General features: G+C 31.5%; 1 protein-coding gene across 10 annotated transcripts; it reads right to left on the reverse strand.

The window, feature by feature from the left end:
- Positions 1 to 620: 620 nt before the first annotated feature.
- On the reverse strand, positions 621 to 9,098 carry LOC139861639 (uncharacterized). 10 transcript variants are annotated; one of them, XM_071850098.1, is made up of 13 exons: positions 8,852 to 9,098; positions 8,243 to 8,389; positions 7,204 to 7,471; positions 7,016 to 7,069; positions 6,723 to 6,853; positions 5,222 to 5,264; positions 4,920 to 4,997; positions 4,091 to 4,272; positions 2,978 to 3,043; positions 2,419 to 2,875; positions 1,613 to 2,207; positions 781 to 1,193; positions 621 to 688 (listed from the first exon to the last, which is right to left on the reverse strand). In XM_071850098.1, the coding sequence occupies exons 2-8, from the start codon at positions 8,282 to 8,284 to the stop codon at positions 4,100 to 4,102; spliced, it is 789 nt and encodes a 262-aa protein (XP_071706199.1). In that variant the 5' UTR covers positions 8,285 to 8,389; positions 8,852 to 9,098; the 3' UTR covers positions 621 to 688; positions 781 to 1,193; positions 1,613 to 2,207; positions 2,419 to 2,875; positions 2,978 to 3,043; positions 4,091 to 4,099. The 10 variants fall into 10 exon arrangements, with proteins under 10 accessions (XP_071706199.1, XP_071706197.1, XP_071706196.1 ...); XM_071850096.1 differs by lacking the exon at positions 5,222 to 5,264 and having other exon boundaries at positions 2,419 to 2,499; positions 2,784 to 2,875; positions 6,973 to 7,069; XM_071850095.1 differs by lacking the exon at positions 5,222 to 5,264 and having other exon boundaries at positions 1,613 to 1,825; positions 1,974 to 2,207; positions 6,973 to 7,069.
- Between the last annotated feature and the right edge of the window lie 4,391 nt (positions 9,099 to 13,489).

The following is a 13,489-nucleotide window of genomic DNA, read 5'->3' on the forward strand; positions in this document are numbered from 1 at the left end:
CCGCAACCTTGCGGGTTTTGATAAGAATTTTTCGTTTTTGAATCATTATTATGATAATATAGGTTAATATCCGCAACCTTGCGGGTTTGAACCAGTAAATACTATTTAGAAGTAATGATCCCTTGAGCGTTTCATTTTCCATTAAGTTAAAAGTTACTCATTATTTCAATTATAATAATAAATACATAAATAGTTATCAAACGAAGGGTTGTTCGTTTGTCATTATTGTACATAGAGAAAATGGGTGAAACTTGGAAACTTCTAGTACTGCTTGAGAAATCTTTATAAATTCATACATCATGAACGCGTACGGATGCAGAGATCATATCATCGATATGGCCAATGCATTTAACGCTCCCATCAACACCTCCCATAAATTCTTTTATGCCCATTTGTCTATGTTTTAATGTTTAGCTACAAAATCATCTAAAGGTATATTTTTATCCTCTTGAAAAACAGCCAAATCCAAAAAACAATCTCGAACCTTTTGATAAGAAAGGCAATCGACACTTAGTTTCATCCGATTAAGCAACTCATTTTTCTGTGAGTCACATATCGGTTGAGCTTTTGACAACCGATTTTTAGCTGCTTCCCAATACTATTCAGATTGGTCTCTTAATGATTGGTCTCTTAATGAAGCTCCAATCACTTATAGCGCTAAAGGCTGCCCTTAACATTTCTCCACAATCTGTCAAACCAAATTATCAATTTATAAATTTAAACACAAAAATCTTTACATCAAACTTCATATTAGCATTAAATATTAAATATATATTATACCTGTTTGATCAAATTCTCGTCTGAACCAGTAGGAGTTGAAGTGGTACCAAAAGCAATATGGCAAAAAAGTGAAAATGCATCTTCTTCCCATAACAACTCCAACTTGTACGTTGAGTTTAGCAACAAAGATTGAAATTTAATACGCAAAACCACAACAGTCTTACAACCAGGAACTTTATAAATAAGTTGTTGAAGAACTTCAAGAGACCAAACATCATCCAAAACTATTAAAATAGGAACCACCATGTTCCAATTATTATTATTAAACCTGAAGTGTCCATTGAGGTGCAATATTCATATTAGAATAAGCATTAGACCTGCTTTTAGAAACAAATCTTAAATCTTTTATCTTAATTCTTTCACATTTAGAGACTGTGACACTGTCAGCACCAGAATCTTGTTATTGTAATAACCTGAAACAAGACAAACATAATCCATTTCACACAAAAAAAAAAAAAAAAAAAAATATATATATATATATATATATATATATATATATATATATATATATATATATATATATATATATATATATAAAATTATTAAAGTTGAACACAAATATCGAAATTCTTTCATGAAATTATTATCACATACGGTTAGTTACAGTACAAAGAGAAAATGGTTCAACATAAACGGTTTAGCCAACACGATCACCTCCTACAACTAATTAAAATGGTTCACAATTGATAAAATATTAGCCATGGCAACCTCTAAAATGATCATGGATTGATTCCAAGTTTAAACATCAAGACCTATCTCGATACTTCGGGTCATTTAACTGAGAAATTTAAGCACATAAACAGCATAAACTTAAAGCTTCAAAATGGTTAACCTCCTCGCATATGAGCACCCAATTCACCAAACTGGTCATCAGCTTCCACAGATTCCTCCAACGGACGAACATCATCCAGCTTCTTCTGTTTAAGAACATCGATTGCATTAATTACCAACTGAGACGCTTTGACTGCACCAGTGGATTCAACACTTCCACTTTCTTCAACACTTTATCATCATACGTGTACGCCTCAGGATCCACCACTTCCACCTAATTACAAGAAGATTAAATGAAACATCCAAAAGGTACAATCAGAGTTAGGTAAAATTTTTTTAAAAAAAAGAAAAAAGAAAAAGAAGAGTGCTTATCTATGACATTATTAATGTATACAGATGTTAAAAAGTTAAAATGAATCAACATGTTGGGTGTGTGGATTTATGCCAAAGACTTTGGTAGGGCTGCTATCCACAACACAAGTCTTCTCCTCAAGTGATAAAGTCTCCATCATTCGTTAATGTGAATCTCGGGCTCATACATGAAAGTGACAGTTGCAGCAGGTAACCATTTGGCATGATCTTTTCCAATCCCCTTTCGAGCTATTGCTCTTAGCCTCAATTCTTTCCCTTTGTGCAACTTTACAATTGTGATGCCCCTTTGGGTAATGGGTTTTTGCACAAAGAATATTCTTTCCCTTTGGGCAACTTCACAACTTTACAATTGCTCTTAGCCTTAATGCACAACAAACCATCATCAAGTATTGATCTCTTATTTCATCACAAGTAATGGGTTTATGTACATTAAGGCAAAGAATATTTCTATTTGAACACATATTAAATAGTTATTTAATTGAAATATCAACTAACTCATTTTCGGGTAAAAGCAAATCTTTAGATCGAGCCATATACAACACCTCTGATATTCGATTCTGCAAGCTTAATCTTTATCTTTATATAAATTAAATATCAGTGATCACGATAGTAAACTCTTCCATTTGAAATAAATTTATAACATGTTAATTTGTACCTATAGAAACCATTCTTTTAGCGAATTTTTGATTTTAACTATGAGATAAATCGAACTTGAATCAAACAAATTTGTAAAGGGTCAGAGCTTGACCCGACCCGACCCACCCATTTTTAATCCCTCAAAATAATCTACTTTATTATGCTGCATACCCTTGACCCGACCCGCCCATTTTACCACCCCTGGAAAAAGGTCAGAGCTTTACCTTTCAAGGCCTAATTTGACACCTTCAGAAGTAACCTCGGTGTAAAAAGCATCCCATGTACGCCATCCAAACCAATTCAACATATCTAGCATCTGAATCAATAATAATGTGTAACAACATCATTTTATCATCAAAATTCGATCAATTATTTACATACCTGCAAAATAAGTATTATAGAGAATTAATCAAATTACCTCCTTTCAAATTACCTCCTTTCTCTTGCGATGAGAAAATGTCTGTAAATATCTCTCCACACTCTGCTGCAAAGTTAAGTACTTCAGCAATTAAGCAAGAAACTTAGATGCATATCACATAAAAGAACAAAATTTTTTTATGATAATTGTGTTAATAATTTTTAATGTGCATATTTGACTGCGTTAGTAATGACGTTAAACAGGTCAGGTCCAGCAGCCACAAATACAAGATGACTCCCTTCGAATAACAACCCCCAAATGAAAACATGTTATACCACTTTCCAAGACAATCTCTAATTCGTTGTCAACGTTTCCTTGTATAAGAGCTCTAAAATCACCCTCAAGAATGGGAAAAAAGACGGTGTATAGAGCAGATTGATGACACCCGTCGTCAACTTCATTAATTTCACCAAAATGTGAACCATCGCGCGTTTTGACTATTAAAATCTGTTTCTCAGTAGGTATATCATGACCACGTCCCCAATCTCTGGGTCATCCACCATAATTTGAACCGGAACACACACATAATAATAATGTACAAAAAATAATGAAACTAAAGCACACATATTAAATATCAATGAGAACAATCAAAATCTGAAATAAAAGATTCAAGAACAAATAATCTCGGAAAAAATAAAAACTCAAATTAAGAAACCTAAATGAAAATAAAGACATAAATAATATGAAATAAAAGATTCAATAACAAATATTCTCAAAAGAAAATGGGTTAAAGTTGTCACCCCTTGAACAAACACAAAAACCTTCAAAATTTAGATAAACAAAAAACCTAGAGACATTTTTCACAAACTGATTATTTCTCAATTTAGCACATTTATCATTCCATCGGTATCAAATGGGTCAATTTACGTAACTCTAATCTTTTAACGGGTCAAATGGGTTGGACTAAAACTTGTAATTTATCAAAGAATTCATCCGTAAATGTTTTCAAATACATATATTTACTATCGGTATAATCACAGTTAACACGTTAAAGGAATAATAAGTTATCCAGATATGTTTTGACTCACACTAAAAAAATACTTGTTTTGACCCGTTACCCAACCCACCCATTTTGCCACTGTAACATAACATGACCGAATATAAGTCGTTTACCAGGGAAAATCAAGCAAAACCACCAGCCTCCTCGATTAGTTCTTCAATTGGGATATCTAAGATAGCCGAATCTTTGTTTTGACCAAGAAGTGAAGAAGATGGATACATGTTCTTTTCCATTCCAAGTCTGCGACCCGTTTCCTTTCTGATAGCTAACTGATCACCAGTGATCATTTTTGACTCTATATGACATTAGTATTGAAATTCAAAACTTTAGTCATACCTTGATAAGCCTTTCAATTTATCATCATAAACAACAAACCCTATACTAATGATGAAATATAATACTCTGTAGTTTTAAAAATACTGATTAAAAATAACTGATAGGCCTTTAATTGTTAAAAGTAATGGAGAACTACCAGATCTTAATGGATGATTAGGACTTTCAAATTCTCATTAATTTTAAAAATCTATTGACACAACCAGAAAACTGCGTTATGACACTAACATAGTGGAAAAAAATAGCTTTTAGTTCAATAAAAAAATCAAAAACTTACTTCGTTCTTTGAAGGTTGGATGCAGACCAAATTAAAGAGAAACCTAATATGATATGCGATGATCTAAAAGATAAATGATACATACTGCAACACCTTTTTGTATACTCAGTATACTTATAGTAGTTCAATTGTGACTAATCAAACATACAAAAACAGTAAAACAATGAAACAAATTTAGACCAAGTAAATACATTAATCAATAAATACGCAACCTAACCCGGCATGATAAGCAAGAGCGTAAGTTATTACTAAAATATGCAAATAAATGTGAAGTAAACATACTATTTTGCAATTTCCAGTGCCGATAAAAAATAAGAACTCAAAAGACATACCTCCAATATTGACAGTCTTCATTATCGCAATTATTGAGGTGCCAACATCTGTTGTGTTAGTAGATATGAACTGACTACCTGACACATAATACAATATTTACCAAGGGATGTCAATAACAACAACATATAAGTATATCATTTGAACACAACTATCTATACATGTAGACACCTCGGATGAACCATTAAATGATCCATGAGAACTCCAGTACAAAATAAGATATAATAAGTAAGTTACCTTCAACAATAAACAATAGAGGAAAAAATAGCAAACAATATAAAAGCAGATGGAAAACGATAATTACCTTCATACTCCAATCTAACAATCCTAAGCAAAATACCTTCAGGCTTCATCAACGAAAATGTGCACACCTGAATGAGAAACGCAATTCCAAAAAGGAACAAATACAGATGTAAACAAAAGTTGTAATGCTATTCAATATGAATTAGGATTATATTTTGCACAATTTACCTAATAACTTAGCAACTATTTCAATTTCCCTCTAAGCAAGAGTTTTCATATTACTCTGCAATGGTCAGTGACTGCACAATCAAAGAATCAACAAAGGCTCATCTCGTGAGCCTTGACATTGTTAGCAAACGCAATTCCAAAAAGGCTCACCTCATGAGCCTTGACAATTGTATGTTTCCGGAACACTTACGAATTAACTTCATACAATAATGTAATTTTTCTTTTGTAATCATTGTTGTGTTTGTGATCCATTTAAATCTGAATCAGTGATCCAACCCGCCTAACCAGAGGCGGATCCAGTGTAGAAGAGGGGGGGCGCCCGCCCCCGGTGGATTTCGAAATTTTAGTGCAAATTTTTTCGGTTTTTCGATTTTGACCCCGGTGGAAAAAAAATTTTGCCCCAAACTCTCCATATTTTGCTCCAAAACCTTCATATTTTGCCCCAAAACTTTCGTATTTTGCTCAAAAACCTCTAAATTTTGCTCAAAAAACTCTATATTTTGCCCCAAAACTTCTATATTTTGTAAAAAAAAAAAATTTCACGTTTTAAAAAAAATTTCGCCCCCGTGAAATTTTTTCCTGGATCCGCCACTGCGCCTAACATGCCATTTTTGATTTAATCATAAAAAACGGATTATCCCAAAAATATAAAGAAAAGATAGTTTTTCCAAAAACTTACACAAGGATGGTGCAGTTTGAACAACTTTATGATAATCAGTTATAGAATTTTAAAAGAATCATACACAAACAAACTATTCAAAAATATTAAGATGAGATTTGGTGAAATGACGATCGGAAATTAAAGAACGCCATAATTTGCAGACAGACTTACATCGTAACAGCGATTCAACGAGAAGTCTCGTGAGAATTTCGATAATGATTTCCGACAGTAGTGTAGGAACATATTGAGTTTCTTCAGATGTTTCCGATGATTACGATGTTATGATTCTTTTTGGTTGACGATGTTCGTCTTCCAGTTTCATTTTAGGGTTTATTTTTTGGTGATTGATTTGGGGGAAAATATGATCCGTGTTTTGTGAATGAGAAGTTTTGATATGAACTTGACCGTTTTGATCAGATAAAATAACTTCTTAGTTTTAGATGGGTATATTTGGAAAGACACATAAATCTAACATCAGAGAGATAATTCTAACATAAGATAAATGTGACCCTTTTGATCAATCAAGAATATTCTATTTTAAATGTGGGGATCTGTTTTTATAATGGATAATTTTAAAAGCTGACTCAAATACAACTTTACTTTAATATATAGAGTAGAAGTAGATAGATTTATTGCAAACCAATATATAAGGCTGATATAATTAGAAGTATACCTTGCCAGTCACGAACTTTGCAGTTGTGAATAAGGACATTAATTGGGACATCGCTATTTCTGTGTTGGGACACAAAATCAAAAAGCTTGGTCGCATGATCAGACCACAGTGTACACTTGATACGATGTCCGCTGAAATTCAATTAACAACATAATATATTATATCGAAGAAAACAAGATCATTGGTCGGAATATAGACAATGCTATCACATTGAACCAACTTTGATACAATCACATTAATTTAGCAATACCTGTTATCAGACATAACAAATTTAATTGATTTGGTATCGACACCTTTTTCGCGCTTAACACGAAGGGGGTTCATTTCAACCAGTCGACCAACAACATCTGCAGGGATTAACAACACTCAGCATGTTAATAAAATATTTTATAACTGTTGTATACCAACAAATGTTTATTAAGTGTTTATTAAGTAACTTAGCGGAATTCATTGCATTAAAAAACATTAAAGACGAATATACCGAAGACTTGCGAGGTGTTGATCCTCCACTCATTGAGATCAACAAAGGGTACAGTGTTGAAACCATCAGCTTGTAGTTCGAAAGGTTCACAACGAACCACGTTAGTGGTTCGATACATCATTATCTTCCATGGGTGATTAACAATCATCACCTTATCATCACATGGCACAACTCCAAAATTGAATAAATCAAAAAAAGATCCTTCTTTGAATGTGTTGATAAAAAAAGGAATCAAATTCTTAGTGACGGTAGCACGAACTTTGTTTCCCTGAAAATAAACATAAGTATTACGATGTATGCGTTAAAGATAGAAAGTAAGAAACATCTGTACTAAATTCATACATAATGATTTTGGCATTTTAAGGAAATAGAAATTAGTAATAGCAATATTGAATGCAAACAAAAATATACTTTTTTAAACATATGAAAAAACTAACTGATAGTGATATAAATGTAAGTTATATCCAAAGATTGATGAAAGAAACGAATATATATATATATATATATATATATATATATATATATATATATATATATATAAATTAAATAACCCTGCTATTATTGGTGTAATCATAAGGGTTACCCTGTAACTCAACAGGCAAGCACGTATACTACAAGTTGAAATAAAATTACGAATTTGGAAGTAAATAAAAATCATATTAGGCCACACATCAGTTATAAGAACATTTACGGATCAATAACTTACAGCATATAAATCTACAACCAAAGTACTTGATATTAGATAATCAGAATGAATAATTTGATTTATACATTCAGTAACTAATATCATATTCTGTGATAACATAGCCTAGTAGTTGTAATATGTAATACACTCTTAAGTTAACATAAATAAATCATTAAAATAGGTGTATGCAACCTAATTATTGGTAATACATACATATACATATACATATACATATACATATACATATTTATATAAAGACGAAGTAAACATTAACATGTGATCACGTTTGAAATTTCAAAAGATAAAAATAACAATTTCATGGATATTTAATTAAAATTATAAAAAAAATCTGACCTCATAGTCGATAAAGATAATCTCATAGGCCAAAGCAGACATTGGATTGCTGAAGTATGTCTTTTTCCAAGTCAGAAACACCTTAACACGAACTCGAGTTTCATTTGTAGCTTGATTTGTTGAGCAGATTTAGAGGTAGCGGTTGTCCTGCATCACCCATTATCGAAGTGAATTATGTGTGTGTAAGTAGTTATCTGAATAAGAACCGCTGGTGAATACTTATAGACAGTCCAAAAAAATTCAAAATTATCGGAAATTAGGGAAAAACAGTAGTTACTATAATACAGTTATTCTAAATACAATCGACTCAGCTTAATCCGTCAGTTATATAAATTAAAAATATATATATATATATATATATATATAAACCATATAAATATTAAATATATAAATATGAATATAAATATATATCTTTTACAATTAGCTAATTACATGACAAATAACTAATTAAGTATTCTACATAATTTATATATAATAAATATAAATATCTAAATATAAATATAAATATGAATAATATTTACAATTTACAATTAACTAATTAAGTGACAACTAATTTAAAAAATTAAATTTAAATATATTGTATCTTTTACAAAGAAATATGAACAATACCTGATTTGAATGGAGTTACGTAGTGAAACTCGATGACTATAAAATTACTGTCAATACGATTGAATATTGAATACACGAATAATTAGCAAGAATATTGATAAACGAAGCTCATATACAGATTTTTGGACAAACCCGATTTCACGCGAGTGAAAAAAGGAATTAGGGTTTTAGGGATACGATCAAAAAAGGAATTAAGGTTTTAGGGTTACGATTTATATCGATAAGTTTGTGGTAACGGATGTAAAGATTTACATGTAGTGACCCGAACTTTTCCATGTTTATATATATTAATTGAGATTGATATTTATATGATTAAATGTTTCCAACATGTTAAGCAATCAAACTTGTTAAGACTTGATTAATTGAAATATGTTTCATATAGACAATTGACCACCCAAGTTGACCGGCGATTCACGAACGTTAAAACTTGTAAAAACGACATGACGATATATATATATGGATATACATATGGTTAACATGAGATTATGATAAGTAAGTATCTCCATAAGTATATTAACAATGAGTTATATACATATAAACAAGACTACTAACTTAAGGATTTCGAAACGAGACATATATGTAACGATTATCGTTGTAACGACATTTAAATGTATATATATCATATTAAGATATATTAATATATCATAATATCATGATAATATAATAATTTAACATCTCATTAGATATAATAAACAATGGGTTAACAACATTAATTGAGATCGTTAACTTAAAGGTTTCAAAACAACACTTACATGTAACGACTAACGATGACTTAACGACTCAGTTAAAATGTATATACATGTAGTGTATTTAGATGTATTAAAATACTTTTGGAAGACTTCAAGACATATATCAAAACACTCATACTTAATGAAAATGGTTACAGTTACTTTTCCATTCTTTTCTTTCATCAAGAATTCTAGTCGTATTCTTACCCGTATTATATACAGCTTCAAAACGTACTTACTATGAGTATATACCAATAGGAACTAGCATGGGATTCCACTCTTGATTATGTCATGTATGACTAATCAATTTTAACTTCTACCATGAGCTATTCAACTAACTAGAACTCCTTTTAACCCCACTCACCACTCACCAATTACCACTCATCATTCACTCCATTTCACTTCCAATTCTCTTTCTAATTCTCTCTCAACACACACACACTATTATGAACGTATTTTTCTAGTAGTTAATCATCATCTTCATCAAAAATCACTTCAAGAATCAAGCTATAATCATCATAGGAAGAACACTTCAAGAACACTTCAAAAATCCCTTCAAGTTTACTAATTTACTTCCAAGCTTTCTAATCCATTCCAAGTAATCATCTAAGATCAAGAAACCTTTGTTATATACAGTAGGTTATCTTTCTTATTCAAGGTAATATTCATATTCAAACTTTGATTCAATTTCTATAACTATAAACTATCTTAATTCGAGTAAAAATCTTACTTGAACTTGTTTTTGTGTCATGATCCTACTTCAAGAACTTTCAAGCCATCCAAGATTCTTTGAAGCTAGATCATTTCTTGTCACTTCCAGTAGGTTTACCTACTAAACTTGAGGTAGTAATGATGTTCATAACATCATTCGATTCATATATATAAAACTATCTTATTCGAAGGTTTAAACTCGTAATCACTAGAACATAGTTTAGTTAATTCTTAATTGTTCGCAAAAAAAAGTTAATCCTTCTAACTTGACTTTTAAAATTAACTACACACATGTTCTATATCTATATGATATGCTAACTTAATGATTTAAAACCTGGAAACACGAAAAAACACCGTAAAACCAGATTTACGCCGTCGTAGTAACACCGCGGGCTGTTTTGGGTTAGTTAATTAAAAACTATGATAAACTTTGATTTAAAAGTTGTTATTCTGAAAAAATGATTTTTATTATGAACATGAAACTATATCCAAAAATTATGGTTAAACTCAAAGTGGAAGTATGTTTTCTAAAATGGTCATCTAGACGTCGTTCTTTCGACTGAAATGACTACCTTTACAAAAACGACTTGTAACTTATTTTTCCGACTATAAACATATACTTTTCTGTTTATATTCATAAAATAGAGTTCAATATGAAACCATAGCAATTTGATTCACTCAAAACGGATTTAAAATGAAGAAGTTATGGGTAAAACAAGATTGGATAATTTTTCTCATTTTAGCTACGTGAAAATTGGTAACAAATCTATTCCAACCATAACTTAATCAACTTGTATTGTATATTATGTAATCTTGAGATACCATAGACACGTATACAATGTTTCGACCTATCATGTCGACACATCTATATATATTTCGGAACAACCATAGACACTCTATATGTGAATGTTGGAGTTAGCTATACAGGGTTGAGGTTGATTCCAAAATATATATAGTTTGAGTTGTGATCAATACTGAGATACGTATACACTGGGTCGTGGATTGATTCAAGATAATATTTATCGATTTATTTCTGTACATCTAACTGTGGACAACTAGTTGTAGGTTACTAACGAGGACAGCTGACTTAATAAACTTAAAACATCAAAATATATTAAAAGTGTTGTAAATATATTTTGAACATACTTTGATATATATGTATATATTGTTATAGGTTCGTGAATCAACCAGTGGCCAAGTCTTACTTCCCGACGAAGTAAAAATCTGTGAAAGTGAGTTATAGTCCCACTTTTAAAATCTAATATTTTTGGGATGAGAATACATGCAGGTTTTATAAATGATTTACAAAATAGACACAAGTACGTGAAACTACATTCTATGGTTGAATTATCGAAATCGAATATGCCCCTTTTTATTAAGTCTGGTAATCTAAGAATTAGGGAACAGACACCCTAATTGACGCGAATCCTAAAGATAGATCTATTGGGCCTAACAAACCCCATCCAAAGTACCGGATGCTTTAGTACTTCGAAATTTATATCATATCCGAAGGGTGTCCCGGAATGATGGGGATATTCTTATATATGCATCTTGTTAATGTCGATTACCAGGTGTTCACCATATGAATGATTTTTATCTCTATGTATGGGATGTGTATTGAAATATGAAATCTTGTGGTCTATTGTTACGATTTGATACATATAGGTTAAACCTATAACTCACCAACATTTTTGTTGACGTTTAAAGCATGTTTATTCTCAGGTGAATACTAAGAGCTTCCGCTGTTGCATACTAAAATAAGGACAAGATTTGGAGTCCATGTTTGTATGATATTGTGTAAAAACTGCATTCAAGAAACTGATTTCGATGTAACATATTTGTATTATAAACCATTATGTAATGGTCGTGTGTAAACAGGATATTTTAGATTATCATTATTTGATAATCTACGTAAAGCTTTTTAAACCTTTATTTATGAAATAAAGGTTATGGTTTGTTTTAAAAATGAATGCAGTCTTTGAAAAACGTCTCATATAGAGGTCAAAACCTCGCAACGAAATCAATTAATATGGAACGTTTTTAATCAATAAGAACGGGACATTTCAGTTGGTATCAGAGCGTTAATCTTAGAGAACCAGGAAATTTGCATTAGTGTGTCTTATCGAGTTTGTTAGGATGCATTAGTGAGTCTGGACTTCGACCGTGTTTTCTTTAAAAATGATTGCTTAACATTTTTGTTGGAAACTATATATTTTTAACATATGAATATTATGTGATATATTAATCTCTTAACGTGTTTGATATTATGTGATAGATGTCTACCTCTAGAACAAGTCCCATTAACTCACCTAATAATAATGAAGAGTCAAATATAAATTGGAATGATTCGTGGACTGATTCACAAGTTCCCGAAGAGGAACCGGAAGAAGAGTCGGAACCGGAAGAAGAATCGGAAGAAGAAATAGAACCGGTGGGGGAAATAATAAAACGGTTAAGTAAAAGAGAATCCTCAACCAACCGACCAAGGTTAATTATGGTCAATGGTGTTTCCGCCAAGGAAGCAAAATATTGGGAGGATTACCAATTCTCCGATGAATCGGATTCCGACGAGAATTCCGATGATGTTATAGAAATTACCCCAACTGAATTTAAAAAGGCAAAAGAAAATAATAAGGGAAAAGGCATAAAAATAGAGAAATCTAATTCCAACCCCGATGAACTTTATATGTATCGTCAACCCCCGAAGTCCTTAAGTTGTAACAATGACCCGGGAACCTCTAAACCACCAGGTTTTTCTAAACCAATGTAGAAAACGACGGCTCGTATTAGGGGAACATCATATATCCCTAGAAACTTGGCAAAACGAACCAAAACCGAAGAAGAAGAAACGAGCGAGTCGGAATAAGATAGTTGTATTCGTGTGGTGTAATATATGTAATATAGTGTGCTTATGCTTTATGATATATGTAAAAATTGCTTGTATTAATAAGTATTTTTTTTATGAATCTAACTCTTGTCTATTTTACAGTATAAAAACACAAAATGGATAGACAACCCAATATTTTAAGAGACCTACCCGGAGACATGATTGATGAAATCTTGTCTAGAGTCGGTCAGAATTCTTCGGCACAACTATTTAAGGCGAGATCAGTTTGTAAGACATTCGAAGAACGTTCCAAGAATGCCTTGGTTTATAAAAGGCTTTCGTTCGAAAGATGGGGGATATCACATTGGGAAA

This window comes from Rutidosis leptorrhynchoides, chromosome 8 (assembly GCF_046630445.1).
Source record: "Rutidosis leptorrhynchoides isolate AG116_Rl617_1_P2 chromosome 8, CSIRO_AGI_Rlap_v1, whole genome shotgun sequence".
NCBI classification, from domain to species: Eukaryota; Viridiplantae; Streptophyta; class Magnoliopsida; order Asterales; family Asteraceae; genus Rutidosis; species Rutidosis leptorrhynchoides.